General features: G+C 35.4%; 1 protein-coding gene across 1 annotated transcript in view; it reads left to right on the top strand.

The window, feature by feature from the left end:
• Window positions 1–12,777, top strand: part of LOC127975250 (CUB and sushi domain-containing protein 3) — a 244,953-nt gene that overhangs the window by 197,850 nt on the left and 34,326 nt on the right. Inside the window, exons 56-59 of the mRNA XM_052579149.1 lie at window positions 65–238; window positions 9,427–9,609; window positions 10,478–10,654; window positions 12,522–12,701. Of these exons, the coding sequence (XP_052435109.1) occupies window positions 65–238; window positions 9,427–9,609; window positions 10,478–10,654; window positions 12,522–12,701 (714 nt within the window). The remainder of the gene's footprint in view (window positions 1–64; window positions 239–9,426; window positions 9,610–10,477; window positions 10,655–12,521; window positions 12,702–12,777) is intronic.

Below are 12,777 nucleotides of genomic sequence, written 5' to 3'. Positions count from 1 at the left end.
TTAGCTAAGCTTAAAGAAAAGCAAAAGCTTCTGCTGACCGTTGGCTGCTGTTGTTCTCCTGCAGAGGTGGACTGTGGTCACCCTGGAGCTCCTCCTCATGCGGTGGTGACGGGGGATAAATTCACCTTCGGCTCTACGGTTCACTACAGGTGTTTGGAAGACCGAGCTTTGATTGGTGAATCCTCCCGCACCTGTCAGCTGAACGGCCAATGGAGCGGCTCCCAGCCTCACTGCTCAGGTGAGTGCAGTGAAACCAACTATAAGAAATGGCAGAATTATTTTATCAGTGTGTCTGTCTGTCTGTCTGTAATCTATCCATCTATCCATATTAAAACACATAACCAATGTATTATTATTATTATTATTATTCACTTAATATTCAAAAATTATAAATATAAGTGTTTATTGCAGTTGTTGTTGTTTACATTTTTACATTATTAATAATAATAATAATAATAATAATAACATAGATTACATATTAAATATAATACAATATTTTAATAACATTTTTAATTATAAGGATAATTATTTTTTTATTATTAATAATATTTTTTGTGTATTGATGTTTTCATTTTTATCATTGCCATTGTTTTTGTTTGTATTGTTGTTAATATAATAATTATAATCATAGTTGTAATAATAATAATAATAATAATAATAAAAATAATAGATTTTCTGTAATTATTTTTTATTGTTATTATTGCTTATTTTATTTTAGTTTGCATTTTATATATATATATATATATATATATATATATATATATATATATATATATATATATATATATATATATATATATATATATAATTTTTCATATAATATTTAAATATTAATTATAGTTATTATTATATAATTATAATAATTAAATTATCATTATTTAGATTATTATTATTTTGTTTGTGTTGCTGTTGTATTATTATTATTATTATTATTATTATTATTGACGACTAATTTTTTGAATAATTGACTCCCGATTATTGGATTATACACACATTGGAGTGTGTGTGTGCTCTTTATACAACTCTGTATAATGACATGGGTATGACACAGGTATTACAAGGAGAGGGTGACTTATGAGGACATAACCCATCTCCCCATTTTTCAAAATGAGTTTTTTGAGAAAGTAAAAATGCACAAAGTTTCCTGTTAGGGTTAGGGTTAGGTGTAGGGTTGGTGAAGGGCGATAGAATATACAGTTTCTACTGTATAAAACCAATGCGTGCGTGTGTGTGTGTGTGTATGTGTGTGTGTTTACTGCGGCTCTCAGTAGTGTTGTGCAGTAGCTTCACTACAAAAAGCAGCATTTCTCAGTGGCACACACTGGTAGTGTTGCTATTCTTGAAGAATTTATTGATTAAGTAGCGAGGCAGCGCTGACAACAGGAATCTGTGTTTGTAGAAGCGAGATACGGAGAGTCTGCTTTCTGTAGATATAAAAAGCAATTTCAAAAATGATTTGAAATTGTCATTTTATCCTGTTGTTTGTCATATTTACTAGCTTGGCGTGTGATGTTTGTTGTCTGTTTCTTTTGCTGCCTTTCTGTAGGCTGTGAGGCGTTTTGAAATAACTAAAATAAATATAAAGATGCAATAAACCATGAAAGGTCATGCATTGTGGTAATTTTAGCACAGTTACAAAGGTTTTAGATGCTCTGTTTCACGTTGTGCTTAAAAACAGCCCAAAAATAAAAAAAATTAATAACTAATAATAGCTATCTCTGTTTCATAAAAGCTTCTCCCTTTCCCGTGGTAAAATTGCAGTAACGTACGGTCCCTCGTGGCTTATTGCTTTATTCAGATAACGCGCAAGTTCTTTGTATCTGCTTGTTCAGGCCCCGACTCGTCTTTGAAAGAGAAATCATACATTTGAATGAGCACATTGTTGAGTGAAGCTCATCTTTGTCTTGGTTCTTATTTCCTGTCATTATGTGTCAGTCTAACATGAGTTAATTAAGTTCAGCTGAATAATGACTTGTGTCTCTGCGTGACACGCTACACTGTTTCTTCTTACTGACAAGTAAGGTCTGTCTGTTTGATTTCAGCTAACATGCACACATTTTTATTCTTAAAGGAAATAGTTCACGCACAAATGGAGCATTCATTATTACTTATGCTCAATTGTGCCAAATATTAGACTTTTTCTGTACAGTTCAATAAAAAGTTAAAACTATAAAAGCAGTCCAGTATTTCAGGTCTTCTGATTTCATAGAGTGCATTTTCACCTGAAAAGATTAAATATGCACAAATGAGATTCAAGCAATGCAGAGGGAAAACAATCAGTGAATAACATTAAAATTGTAGTCTGTTCCTAAATAAAGCTGTTGTATGACTTCAGATTCGTATAATGAATGCATTAAAATTGACTACTTTTGGGGGGCTTTTTAAAATCTCTTTTGAAGCTTAAATTATACACAATATGTATTAAATTGATCAAAGGTGAGAGAAAATACTTTTATAATGTCACAAAAGATTTCCATTTCAAATAAATGCTCTTCTTTTGAACCTTCTGTTCACCAAAGAATACATTAAGAAAAAAAAAAAAGTATTACGGTTCCCACAAAAATATTCAGCAGAAAACCGTTTTAAGCATGAATAATAATAACAAATGTTTCTTGAGCAGAAAAATCATCATAATAGAATGATTTCTGAAGGATCCTGTGATCCGAAGACATTTATTCAAATAAAAAGCTATTTTAAATTGTAATAAGATTTCACAACATACCATTTTTACTACATTTGTTATTAAATAAATGCAACCTCAGTAAGTACAGGAGACATCTTTCAGAAATATAAATCATAGAATGTACATGCAATTCACAGAACATGAAAAATGCTGTATTTACACATTTAAAAAGCCTGTAAGAATCACACAATCGTCTCTGTGTGCATCTGTATGCAGCGCTGCATGTACTGCATGCACTGACCCAAAAACAGCAGGAGCTGGGAGTTTCCTCTTTCTTTCATTCGTTCGCCTCTTTTTCTCAATCCTTCCTCCTCTGCCTGCTTTTTGTTGCTTTGACTGTTCAGAATAAAGTACTAGCACACTACTGAATACTGCATGGTATACTCAATACTGCTTTGTTTTTGTAGCAGTATGTGAAAGCGAGTGTATTATAATATGATATATGTTTTAAACAGTAGTTATGCTGCTGTATGCTGTCATCAAATGAGCCCATGTTGTATATAGTCAACATAGTGAATATTATTTATAATTAGCATTTTTATTATAATTTGGAATTCATCTGATCTCTGCTAATTGCAGTCATTTTAATCATACTGTACAGCATGTAGAGATTTTAGGAGAAACATCAGAGACAAAGTAGATACCTAAATGAAGCATATCTCGAATCCTCCTGAGCTTTGAAAGAGCAGCCTCTGAGAAATAACACTTTCCTCAGGGCTCTCTGTGTCTTTCTAGCATTACTTCTTTATTCCGTGTGAACATGCTCAGTGCTTCTCAGGAGGTTTGATGTTGAGACTGTGTTCTGGATTTCTGGAACATTCGTCAGGAATCTAGCATCTCGATTGCTGGAAATTTTAGGAGGCGTACACCACCGTAGGTTCACGAAAGTTGGCCAGTTGCATTTTAAAAGCATTTTCAACTGCATGTTTTTGTTTAAGATAAGAAAGCCCCTCGTCCCCTGCAGCGCCTGCTTTCATGGGAGTGTTTGTTGTTTTTGAGTCATTTAATCGTCTTAAAGCAACTAAAACAAAACTCCCATATTTTTGGCATAAAAGTAATATTATTGAGAAACTATTTTGGTAAAATGTATATATGAATTTTTTAGAAATGCTAAAAAATTTGTCTACAGAAATACTATTTTTTTTTCATGCTCAAAGACAAAAATACTATTAAGTATGTTATGCTCACAAAGCCTGCATTTATGTGATCAAAAATACAGTAAAAACAGTAATGTTGTAGTACCTAATTTTTTTTAAATTGTAAAATCATTTTACAATAAAAGCTTTAAATATATATATATGTGTGTATGTATGTATGTGTGTGTGTGTGTGTGTGTGTGTGTGTGTGTCTGTCTATTATAATTTTTTCATTATATTAATTATAATTTTATATACTTTAAGATATTTCCTTATACATAAGGCCAGTACAATAGGGCATATAATATTGTATGTGTGCATTTAATTATCAGTCTTAATTATAATATTAATAATACAAAAGTTATTTCCATTAAAAATATAAAATGGCTTCATTTTAAATAAATTCCAGCTGCATGTTTTTTTTTTTTTTTTCAAGATAAGAAAACTTCACATCCCCCGCAGTGCCTGCTTTCTTTTGTGGGAGTTTTAGTTGTTTTTACCAAAATGAGTTTCAGTAGACTAAAAGCCACTACTGTGTGATAAAATATGGATTGCAAACAAAATCAATAGTGTTCTGCACTGCCAGGGGAATCAGAGTTTCTTACGTAACGAACTTCGCAGCCTTATTATACCCAGCTAAGCTACTGGTGGGCGTCCTTTAACGCAAATTCACACCTAACTGCTGCGCCAATTAACGGAAACTAGAACCGTTTGTAGTATTCAACAGCTTCACCTTTGTAGAAGAATCTAATGGTTACATAAGCGCACACACAGCTCTTGTCCGTCAAGAGATCTGTGGCTTTGTGCTGTTTCACGACCGCTTGAGGTGGGACCGATCTTTTCGGAGACCTGTCTGTTCGTAACTCGCTAACAAAGGCAGGACGTCGGAGCGATTGAGGTTAATGAGCAAGAAAAGTCTGCCCTTTCTCCATCATGACACCTTCTTTTTTTTATGGAGGTTGGATGTTTGAACAAATGGCCTTGAATAGGGTCTCTTTCTCTCGCTCGCTCTCTCTCTCTGCATGTGTCGTACAATCCGGCCCTCGTTTTCTGTGCTGCAGAGTAGAAAAGGAATGCCCCAGATTTCTAATGAACTAAAGCGAAAGTATTTGACTGGAAAAACACGGCGCTGTCATGGAGCGCTGCTGTTTTTCTGTTTATTTATGTAGAGAGAGCCGTTTGAGACGCTTGCCCTATGGCTGGTTTTAATCAGTGGTTAGTCGTTCCCTCGGGTTCGTGGGCCGTTTGCTGAGTCTGGGCTTTCTGATTGGCCTCGGGGTGCTGGTACTCGTAATTAAAAAGGATTTGATTTTCGGGTCATCGGCTGATTCAAACAGGGCTCTGTGCTCAGAGTGTCTGCGACGTGTGCCGTCCGGCTCTGTTCAATGAATATTTTACCATTATTTATGCTAATGGCTTCTGCTGGCAGCCGCTAGATGATAATTGATAGCCTGTTGGATATCACACAGTCATTTGGAAAGGTGTCGCATCTCGCACGCACCTGAAAATTCGTCTTCTCGCCAGTAACAACGTATAAATGTGTCTAATTGTTTCTCTTGAGAAATTCGCCTGTTTTTTGCACTTCAAAATGGCAATATGTGTTTTCATGTGTCTTTTAAAGGAATAGTTCACACATCAGTGGAAGATTTCTCGCCCTTGTCTTGTTCTAAACCTGTATGCGAGTTTCTTTTTTGTTTGAAACACAAAAGAGATGTTAAACTACTGACTGGGCTGTCATGCTCAAACAAGGACAAAAAAAAACACCTTTAAATGTGTAACTCGCTTGAAATATTTCAAGTCTTCTGAAGTCGTGCAATTGATTTGAATGAATAGAAATGAGATTTCTGTGTTAATATATATTTTTGGAAAATAATATATATAGCCTATACGTGTTTATATGCTATAATTCAAGTTGTCTGTTTGATTCCACAAGCTTTTTAAATGTTTTTGAAAGAAGCTAAAAGCAGTAATATTGTGCAGATTTAAAAAAGTGTTTTCTATTCTCTTAAGACCCTGTGGACTGTGGATATGAGGTCATTATAATTTTGTGAATTTCTCTGGGACTGTACATGCCACAGTTTTCAGTCTGGATGACTTCTCCCTCTCCTTGGTTTTCAAAAATGTTTTTTCAAAAAACACTCCTATGGAAAATGTTATTTTTTAATTATCATTTAAATGTCACATTTTTCATTGTGTGTCATAAATCAGCGTCTCAGGAAAATGTTATGGGGTTTCAAATCAAAATATGACTTTCTGTTAACGAAACAGGATTTTGACCTCATACATGTGGGGATTAAAAGCATGCTTATTATGCATTTTGGGTAGACATAAGTGAACAGGCAAAGAAATTATAATTCAAAATTCTATGAAATATTATATATTATTATGAAAATCTTGACAATTATTACTCCCGTTATTACATTTCCTTTTTCTTTACAAGTTGCCCCAAAAACACATTAATATGCAAACTACATTTAGTTTATAGATACATTGTATATAATGAGAAAACCTGTTTATAGCCATTTTACACACATTTTGCATAAAGAAAAATTGTACATTGAATCATTCTGTCATAGCATAGTTGAGAATCACCTTTATACAAAGTTTAGTAAAAAAAAATTGAAAACTAAAAATGTATTGGTGATTTAAAAAAATCTGTATTTCCATGCCTTTTCATTCATGTCTTTATATATATATATATATATATGTGTGTGTGTGTGTGTGTGTAATTTTTCATTTATTTTTTTCCAAAGAAATTGAGTCCTGATGTCCTCTACCAAGGACATAGCATAACTCATGATTTTTTTTTTAATTATTATTATTTTTTTTTTACATTATTTTTAATGCTCTAAACAAAGCTCTAAAGAGATGGAAAAAAAAAAATTCCTTCAACTTTTTCTTGGTTCTTAAGAGGTTAAAATGTAATTTATTCCTGTGATCAAAGCTGAATTTTCAGCTTCATTACTCCAGTCTTCAGTGTCACATGATCCTTCAGAAATCCTTCAGATTCGGTGCTCAGGAAACATTAATAATCACGTATTATCGATGTTGAAAACAGTTGTTCTGTTTAATATTTTGTGGAATATCAGTATACAAATCTTCACCATCACTTCAGATCAATGTTATGTCCTAAAACAAGATAAATTTACTTTACTAAAAGATTTGAATGTACAGAAATTAGATTTCATAGCTAATTTTTACTCTGTTTGTCACACAAATATCTTCAGAAGACATGAAATCGAAGACTTTTTTTTTTTTTACGCTGAACAAAATCTATTCACATTTATGAATAAATGGAGCAGTGTGAACATTCTTCAAAACATCTTCTTTTCTGTTTCATGGAAGAAATTAAGCCATGTGAGTTAGGAAAGACGTGAGAGCGCAGTTTTTTTTGCTGAGCTATTCATTAGTTATGTATTCAGTGAACACTTTTATCCAAAGTGACTTACAATAGAGGAACATAAGCAATTCATCACAGAGCCAGCAATATTTATAGTGTACAGGTTTATTAGAAAGCTAGAACACAAGCTGGGGCAGAGGTGAAATGCAAGAGAAAGTGGAAGATTTTCCAGTAATAAAAAGCTGTTGACATGGTTTTTGCTTTTCTATTGGCTGTCATAGTTCATTTCTCTACCTAATCGTACAAGGCAGGTGAGCAAAAAGATTGTGTAAGCTCAATCAAATAGTATTTTCATGCACAAAAAGTCCTCTTCTCAAATCTTGTGAAACAGCATGGTGAGTGACAGCTCAGAGAACAGGGGAAGTGTTCCTCTGAGATCCGTAACTGCTCTTTATCCGATCTGTGGCAGTTCTGCTCGCTGAAAAACTCCTCTGTGACCAAATGAAGCTCTCAACTGATCCGAGGGCAGCGCTGGTCCCGCTTACATTTATAATGTCTCCAATAAATCACTGAGCAGGTCTGTTTTGCTGTCAAGTTGTCTTTCACTAATCCATTTAATCCTAGTGCTCACATCTATGATCAAATTTGAGTTTAGAGTTTGAGTTTCGAAGGATGAGGAAATGGTTGTTGGTGTATTTTACACTACAAACGACTGTCTAGATTTCATGGGGATGTTTTGACATTGCTGGTGTGACTAGTCACATGACCTGAAACCTTTATTTCCAGGTAACCTCACTGAAAGCATCTGAAATCTATGAGAACACAAAAACCATACAAACACACACGCATGTCTTTCTGTCTGTCTGTCTATCTGTCTGTCTGTCTGTCTGTGTCTATCTGTCTATCTATATATACACACACACACACACACACACACACATGTTTGTTTTTGTGAAAAGTGGGTTCATCCCATAGGCGTAATGGTTTTTATACTGTACAAACTGTATATTCTATGGCCCTACACCAACCCTACACCTAACCCTAATCCTCACAGGAAACTTTGTGCATTTTTACTTTCTCAAAAAACTCATTTTGAAAAATGGGGACAAGGGTTATGTCCTCATAAGTCACCCTCTCCTTGTAATGCCTGTGTCATACCCATCTCATTATACAGAGTTGTGTCCTGATATGTCACAAAAACATGCCCATTTATGTTAAGATATTTTCAGTGGACAAAAGATAAAAAATAATGTTGTTTTGTTTTTTTTATTTAAAAAAATTTAACTTTTGCCTACATTTATCAGATCAAAAATAAAGTCAAAATGTAAAATTGTGAAATAATAATGATTAAAAAAAATACTTTCATAACTGTTTACTTTTTAAATATTTTTTTCAAAAAGGTATATTATAATATTTATAGTTTTAAGTTTTAAGAGTTTTCAGCATCATTCTCCAGTGTCACATAAAACTTCAGAAATCATTCTAATATGCTGAATTATTATGATCAATGTTGAAAACAGTAGTGCTGCTTCATTTCTTTATTTTTTTCAGCATTTATTGGAAGCTTTTGTATTGATATAAAAGTATTTACTGTCACTTTTGATCAGTTGAATGTGTCCTTGCTGAATAAAATAATTTCCTTAAAAAAAAACAGTATAATAATTATATTTTTGCCCTATCCAAACTCCAAATTACTTTATCTGAACATCCCTAAAACAAGATAAATGTACAAAAATGCAACATTTTGTAATATATTAAGACTTATCAGAAAAATATTATCAATTGATATTTTTTTTAATCCATTGGCAAATAAATAAATGTAAAGAAAAAACAGTAAGTTTCATGAAACTAGAAAAAAACTCTGATCAATATTTCATATCTTCTTATTTATTTAGCAAGTGTCACTATCTAATAAGCGAGATAGTGTATAGTCAGCTGGCTGTTATGGTGAAATGAACCCCATCTGGGTAATACAAGACCCCTCGGCTTTGAGTTTATGTTGTAATAATGGCTGACTAACTGTGTGTTATGTCTTACATATTGACCAAGTCTGCAGTTTCAGTCTCCCATGGGTTGCACATACTTCCAGCAACTACCTGTCAACTTTTTTTTTTTTCTTCTTCTTTTTTTTTTGAGAATAAACTTGCTGTTGTTTCTATCCAAGTAGAAAACTACATGTGCTCGCTCAGCTGGAAAAATGAGAATGAAGTATACAGAATAGTATTTATAACACAGCATCTAGAATATATGTGCACTTGTCTCCGCAGGTGATAAAAGGGGTGCCTGTGGGGATCCGGGCACGCCGGCCCATGCTACCCGAGAGGAGGGCAGCTTTCAGCAGCACGCTAAAGTGCGCTTCACATGCGCCACGGGTCACACGCTCTACGGCTCGGCAGAACGCATCTGCTTCCCCAACGGCACTTGGTCGGGCCGTCAGCCCACCTGCAAACGTAAGTAACTCCTTTAGGGGGCATGAATAATGCATGCGCACAGTGAGGAGCGGGTACACTGGGACACTGATATGCATCAAACCAGAAGTCTTTTCTCTCATTGAACATTTGAGCCGGCATCGCGGCATTCATGCGTTCTGTAATTCACGCAAAAGTTAAGCTTGCACCGGAGGCTTTTGAGGAAAGTGTTATTTCTGCTGCTTTTGCAGCTCTTTTAGTCTGACGCATTGTCCGTGTCATCTCGAGGGTGACAGGTTATTGCGGTCCAGCGCCATGCTGGGCCATAAAACAGATTTACAGATTGTTAGCGCGCAGGTCCCAGGAGGCGGAAATTTCTCAAGCTTGACTGTTTTTGCTACGCGGCTCTGGTCTAACAGCTTGTCTTGCATTAAATCCCATCATGCCCCCCTGTGATTTTCCAGGCCGAACAAACACCAACATCTCTTGCAGTTTAACCCGTGCATGAGGGGGGAAATCTGAAAGAAGTCTAATACCTTTGCAAAAACATCCCAGTAAAACATATCAGGCTTTTCCAAATCAATCCAAATGAATTCAGAAAAATCAAGTTGTGCTTAATAAAGTACTACTACTTTGAATTAGATTTGGTAACACTTTAGTTGACTGCTAACTAGTTGCTTACTAGCATGCATATTACTAGCATATATTGGCTGTTTATTAGTGCTTATAAAGCACATATTAATGGCTTATTCTGCATGACCATATTTTAGTATTTTTCATTAACATATCTCCTATAATCGCAAGCATATTCATTTTTTAAAGGCTATCATGTTCATAAATTCCTGCATGAAGGCAATGACTGATCTGGAGGTGTGCTTCTCTACTAATGGGATTCTTTTTCCTGCAATAGCTGTTCAGTGCGGGAATCCTGGGACTCCGGCTAATGGGCACATTTTGCGTGTTCATGGCACCACCTTCTCTCACTCCATCGTCTACTCGTGCGTGGATGGATACCGGCTCTCAGGTTCTCCCTCCCGTCAGTGCCTGGCGAACGGTACCTGGTCTGGCAGCGAGCCCAACTGCACCCGTACGTACCCAAACTGTTGTCTTACATCCTGGAAAAACTCTAACATGTTGGCAGTGTTCGAGCTTTACGTCATCCGTTTTGTTTTTCCCCCCAACTGCGTTTTTCTATAAATGTTGGCATTCGAACAAAAAGAAAGACTTTCCGTAATAACTAGACGCCCATTTGTAATTAGCCCAACCATCTTATCATGCGGTTGTTGTTGCTCAGATGTGGACCCTGTTCACCTCGTGAGCAATCTCATTAATGGAGCCAGATTTATTACTGCCGCTGTCTAAGTAATAGTAGGATGAGATGACAGGCAGAATCAATCTCAAGCTGACGTATAATGCGAGATTGATGTCGGGGTAGTGGGAGAATAATGAGCGGGGGAGTGCTGCAGGACTGCGGTGAATTTCACATGACATTACTCAATGCTCTGATGAGATGCTCTTTGTTGATGTGACAAGAGAAACTGTGGATGTTAAAGGTGAAGTCACTTCAGAATGGCACAAATGATGAATGTAATTAAACAATCCCCCCGTCTGGCATTGATTAGTCAAACAGGAAGTCCCGCCCCAACTTACAAATTGTAGCCCATTACTGATTTCAAATGACATGATGGAAATCTAACCCATTACGTTACATATTTTTAGATATTGTAGTCTGATTACTTTTAGATTACTTTTGACCTAACTTGATAGTCACGTTGATTTGAATAGAATAATCTTGTAACATAAAACAAATACAAAGAATATTTATTTATTCTGCTACCAACAATGTGCATTGTATTAAATATTACGTTGTCGTTACATTATGAAATAGACTATACTTTTTCAGTTTCCTGAGCGGTTTGTGAAGGGACTGCAGGGGGTTTGCAATTTGCCAATTAATTAAATCATAAAAATGCATTCATTTTTGAAAGCACTAATCATTGTTTAAATCATATAAAATGAATGATTTATAAATAATCTACTGCCATTGTGTGAAAAAGTAATCATGAATCAGTAATCTGACTAGTATGAGCATTGTAAATGATATGGATGCACTATTGTCCATAAGTGTGGGGTCGGTACATTTTAAAATGGTTTTTAAGAAGTCCCTTATGCTCACAAAAGCTGCATATTTGATCCGAAACACAGCAAAAACAGGAATATCGTGAGAAATTGTTGCAATTCAAAATACCTATTTGAATAGATTTCAAAATGCGATTTCCTCTTTAATGCAAAGTTGAATTTGCAGCAGTCTTCAGTGATCACACATGAAACATTTCTTATTTATATTTATTGACATTAAAATGTAAATTAATTGAATTTCTCATACTGTCATTTCTGATCAATTTAATGCATCCTTAGTGCATATAGGTATTAATTTCTTTTTTAAAAAATCTTTCTGACCCCAAATCATGAAGGCGAGTTCCATGCTGAGGTTTAATCTTTAGTAAAAGTATTAGTAATAATCAAACGTTCTTGCAAACACCTCTAATGAATGTAACATATAAAATGATTGTTTACTAGTGAATATTATTGCAATGCTAGTATTATTATGAATGCAATAAGGGGCTTGATGCTGCGAATATAAAGCTTTGACAGTCTAATTCTTGTTGAACTGAAGATGTTGTTCTGCACGACGACAAAATGTGCCATTTCTCAGCTGTAGTGTCTAACCCGAGGCTTGACCATTATACTCTCAGTGTGACAGGCAGAACTGTAGCAGAAGCATCCAGAATAATTGTTTGTTTAGTTTTAGTTCCCTGGGAGACCATCTTGAATCCATAAACAGTTTAATGACCCTTCATATACGCTCACACAAATAATGGTGTCTCTGTTTCAAGACATACATTTCCATAACGCGCTTTCTTCCAAACGCTGTGGTTCTTCTGCTCTGATAGTGATCAGCTGTGGGGATCCGGGCATACCTGCCAGTGGCCTGAGGATCGGCGAGGACTTCACCATCGGCCAGAACGTGACGTATTCCTGCCAGCCCGGCTTCCTGATGGAGAACGGGAGCTTCGTTATCCGTACCTGCACCCACAACGCCACCTGGAGCGGAACGTTTCCCACCTGCCAAGGTACAGAGTTCGAAGGCCTTTCTTTTTCTCCAGTTGTGATACTGAGACTTTTTGGTGGCTTGCCGAGGCATTGAGT

Source organism: Carassius gibelio, chromosome B16 (assembly GCF_023724105.1).
Source record: "Carassius gibelio isolate Cgi1373 ecotype wild population from Czech Republic chromosome B16, carGib1.2-hapl.c, whole genome shotgun sequence".
Taxonomy (NCBI): domain Eukaryota; kingdom Metazoa; phylum Chordata; class Actinopteri; order Cypriniformes; family Cyprinidae; genus Carassius; species Carassius gibelio.
This window is presented reverse-complemented; position numbering and strand designations above follow the sequence as displayed.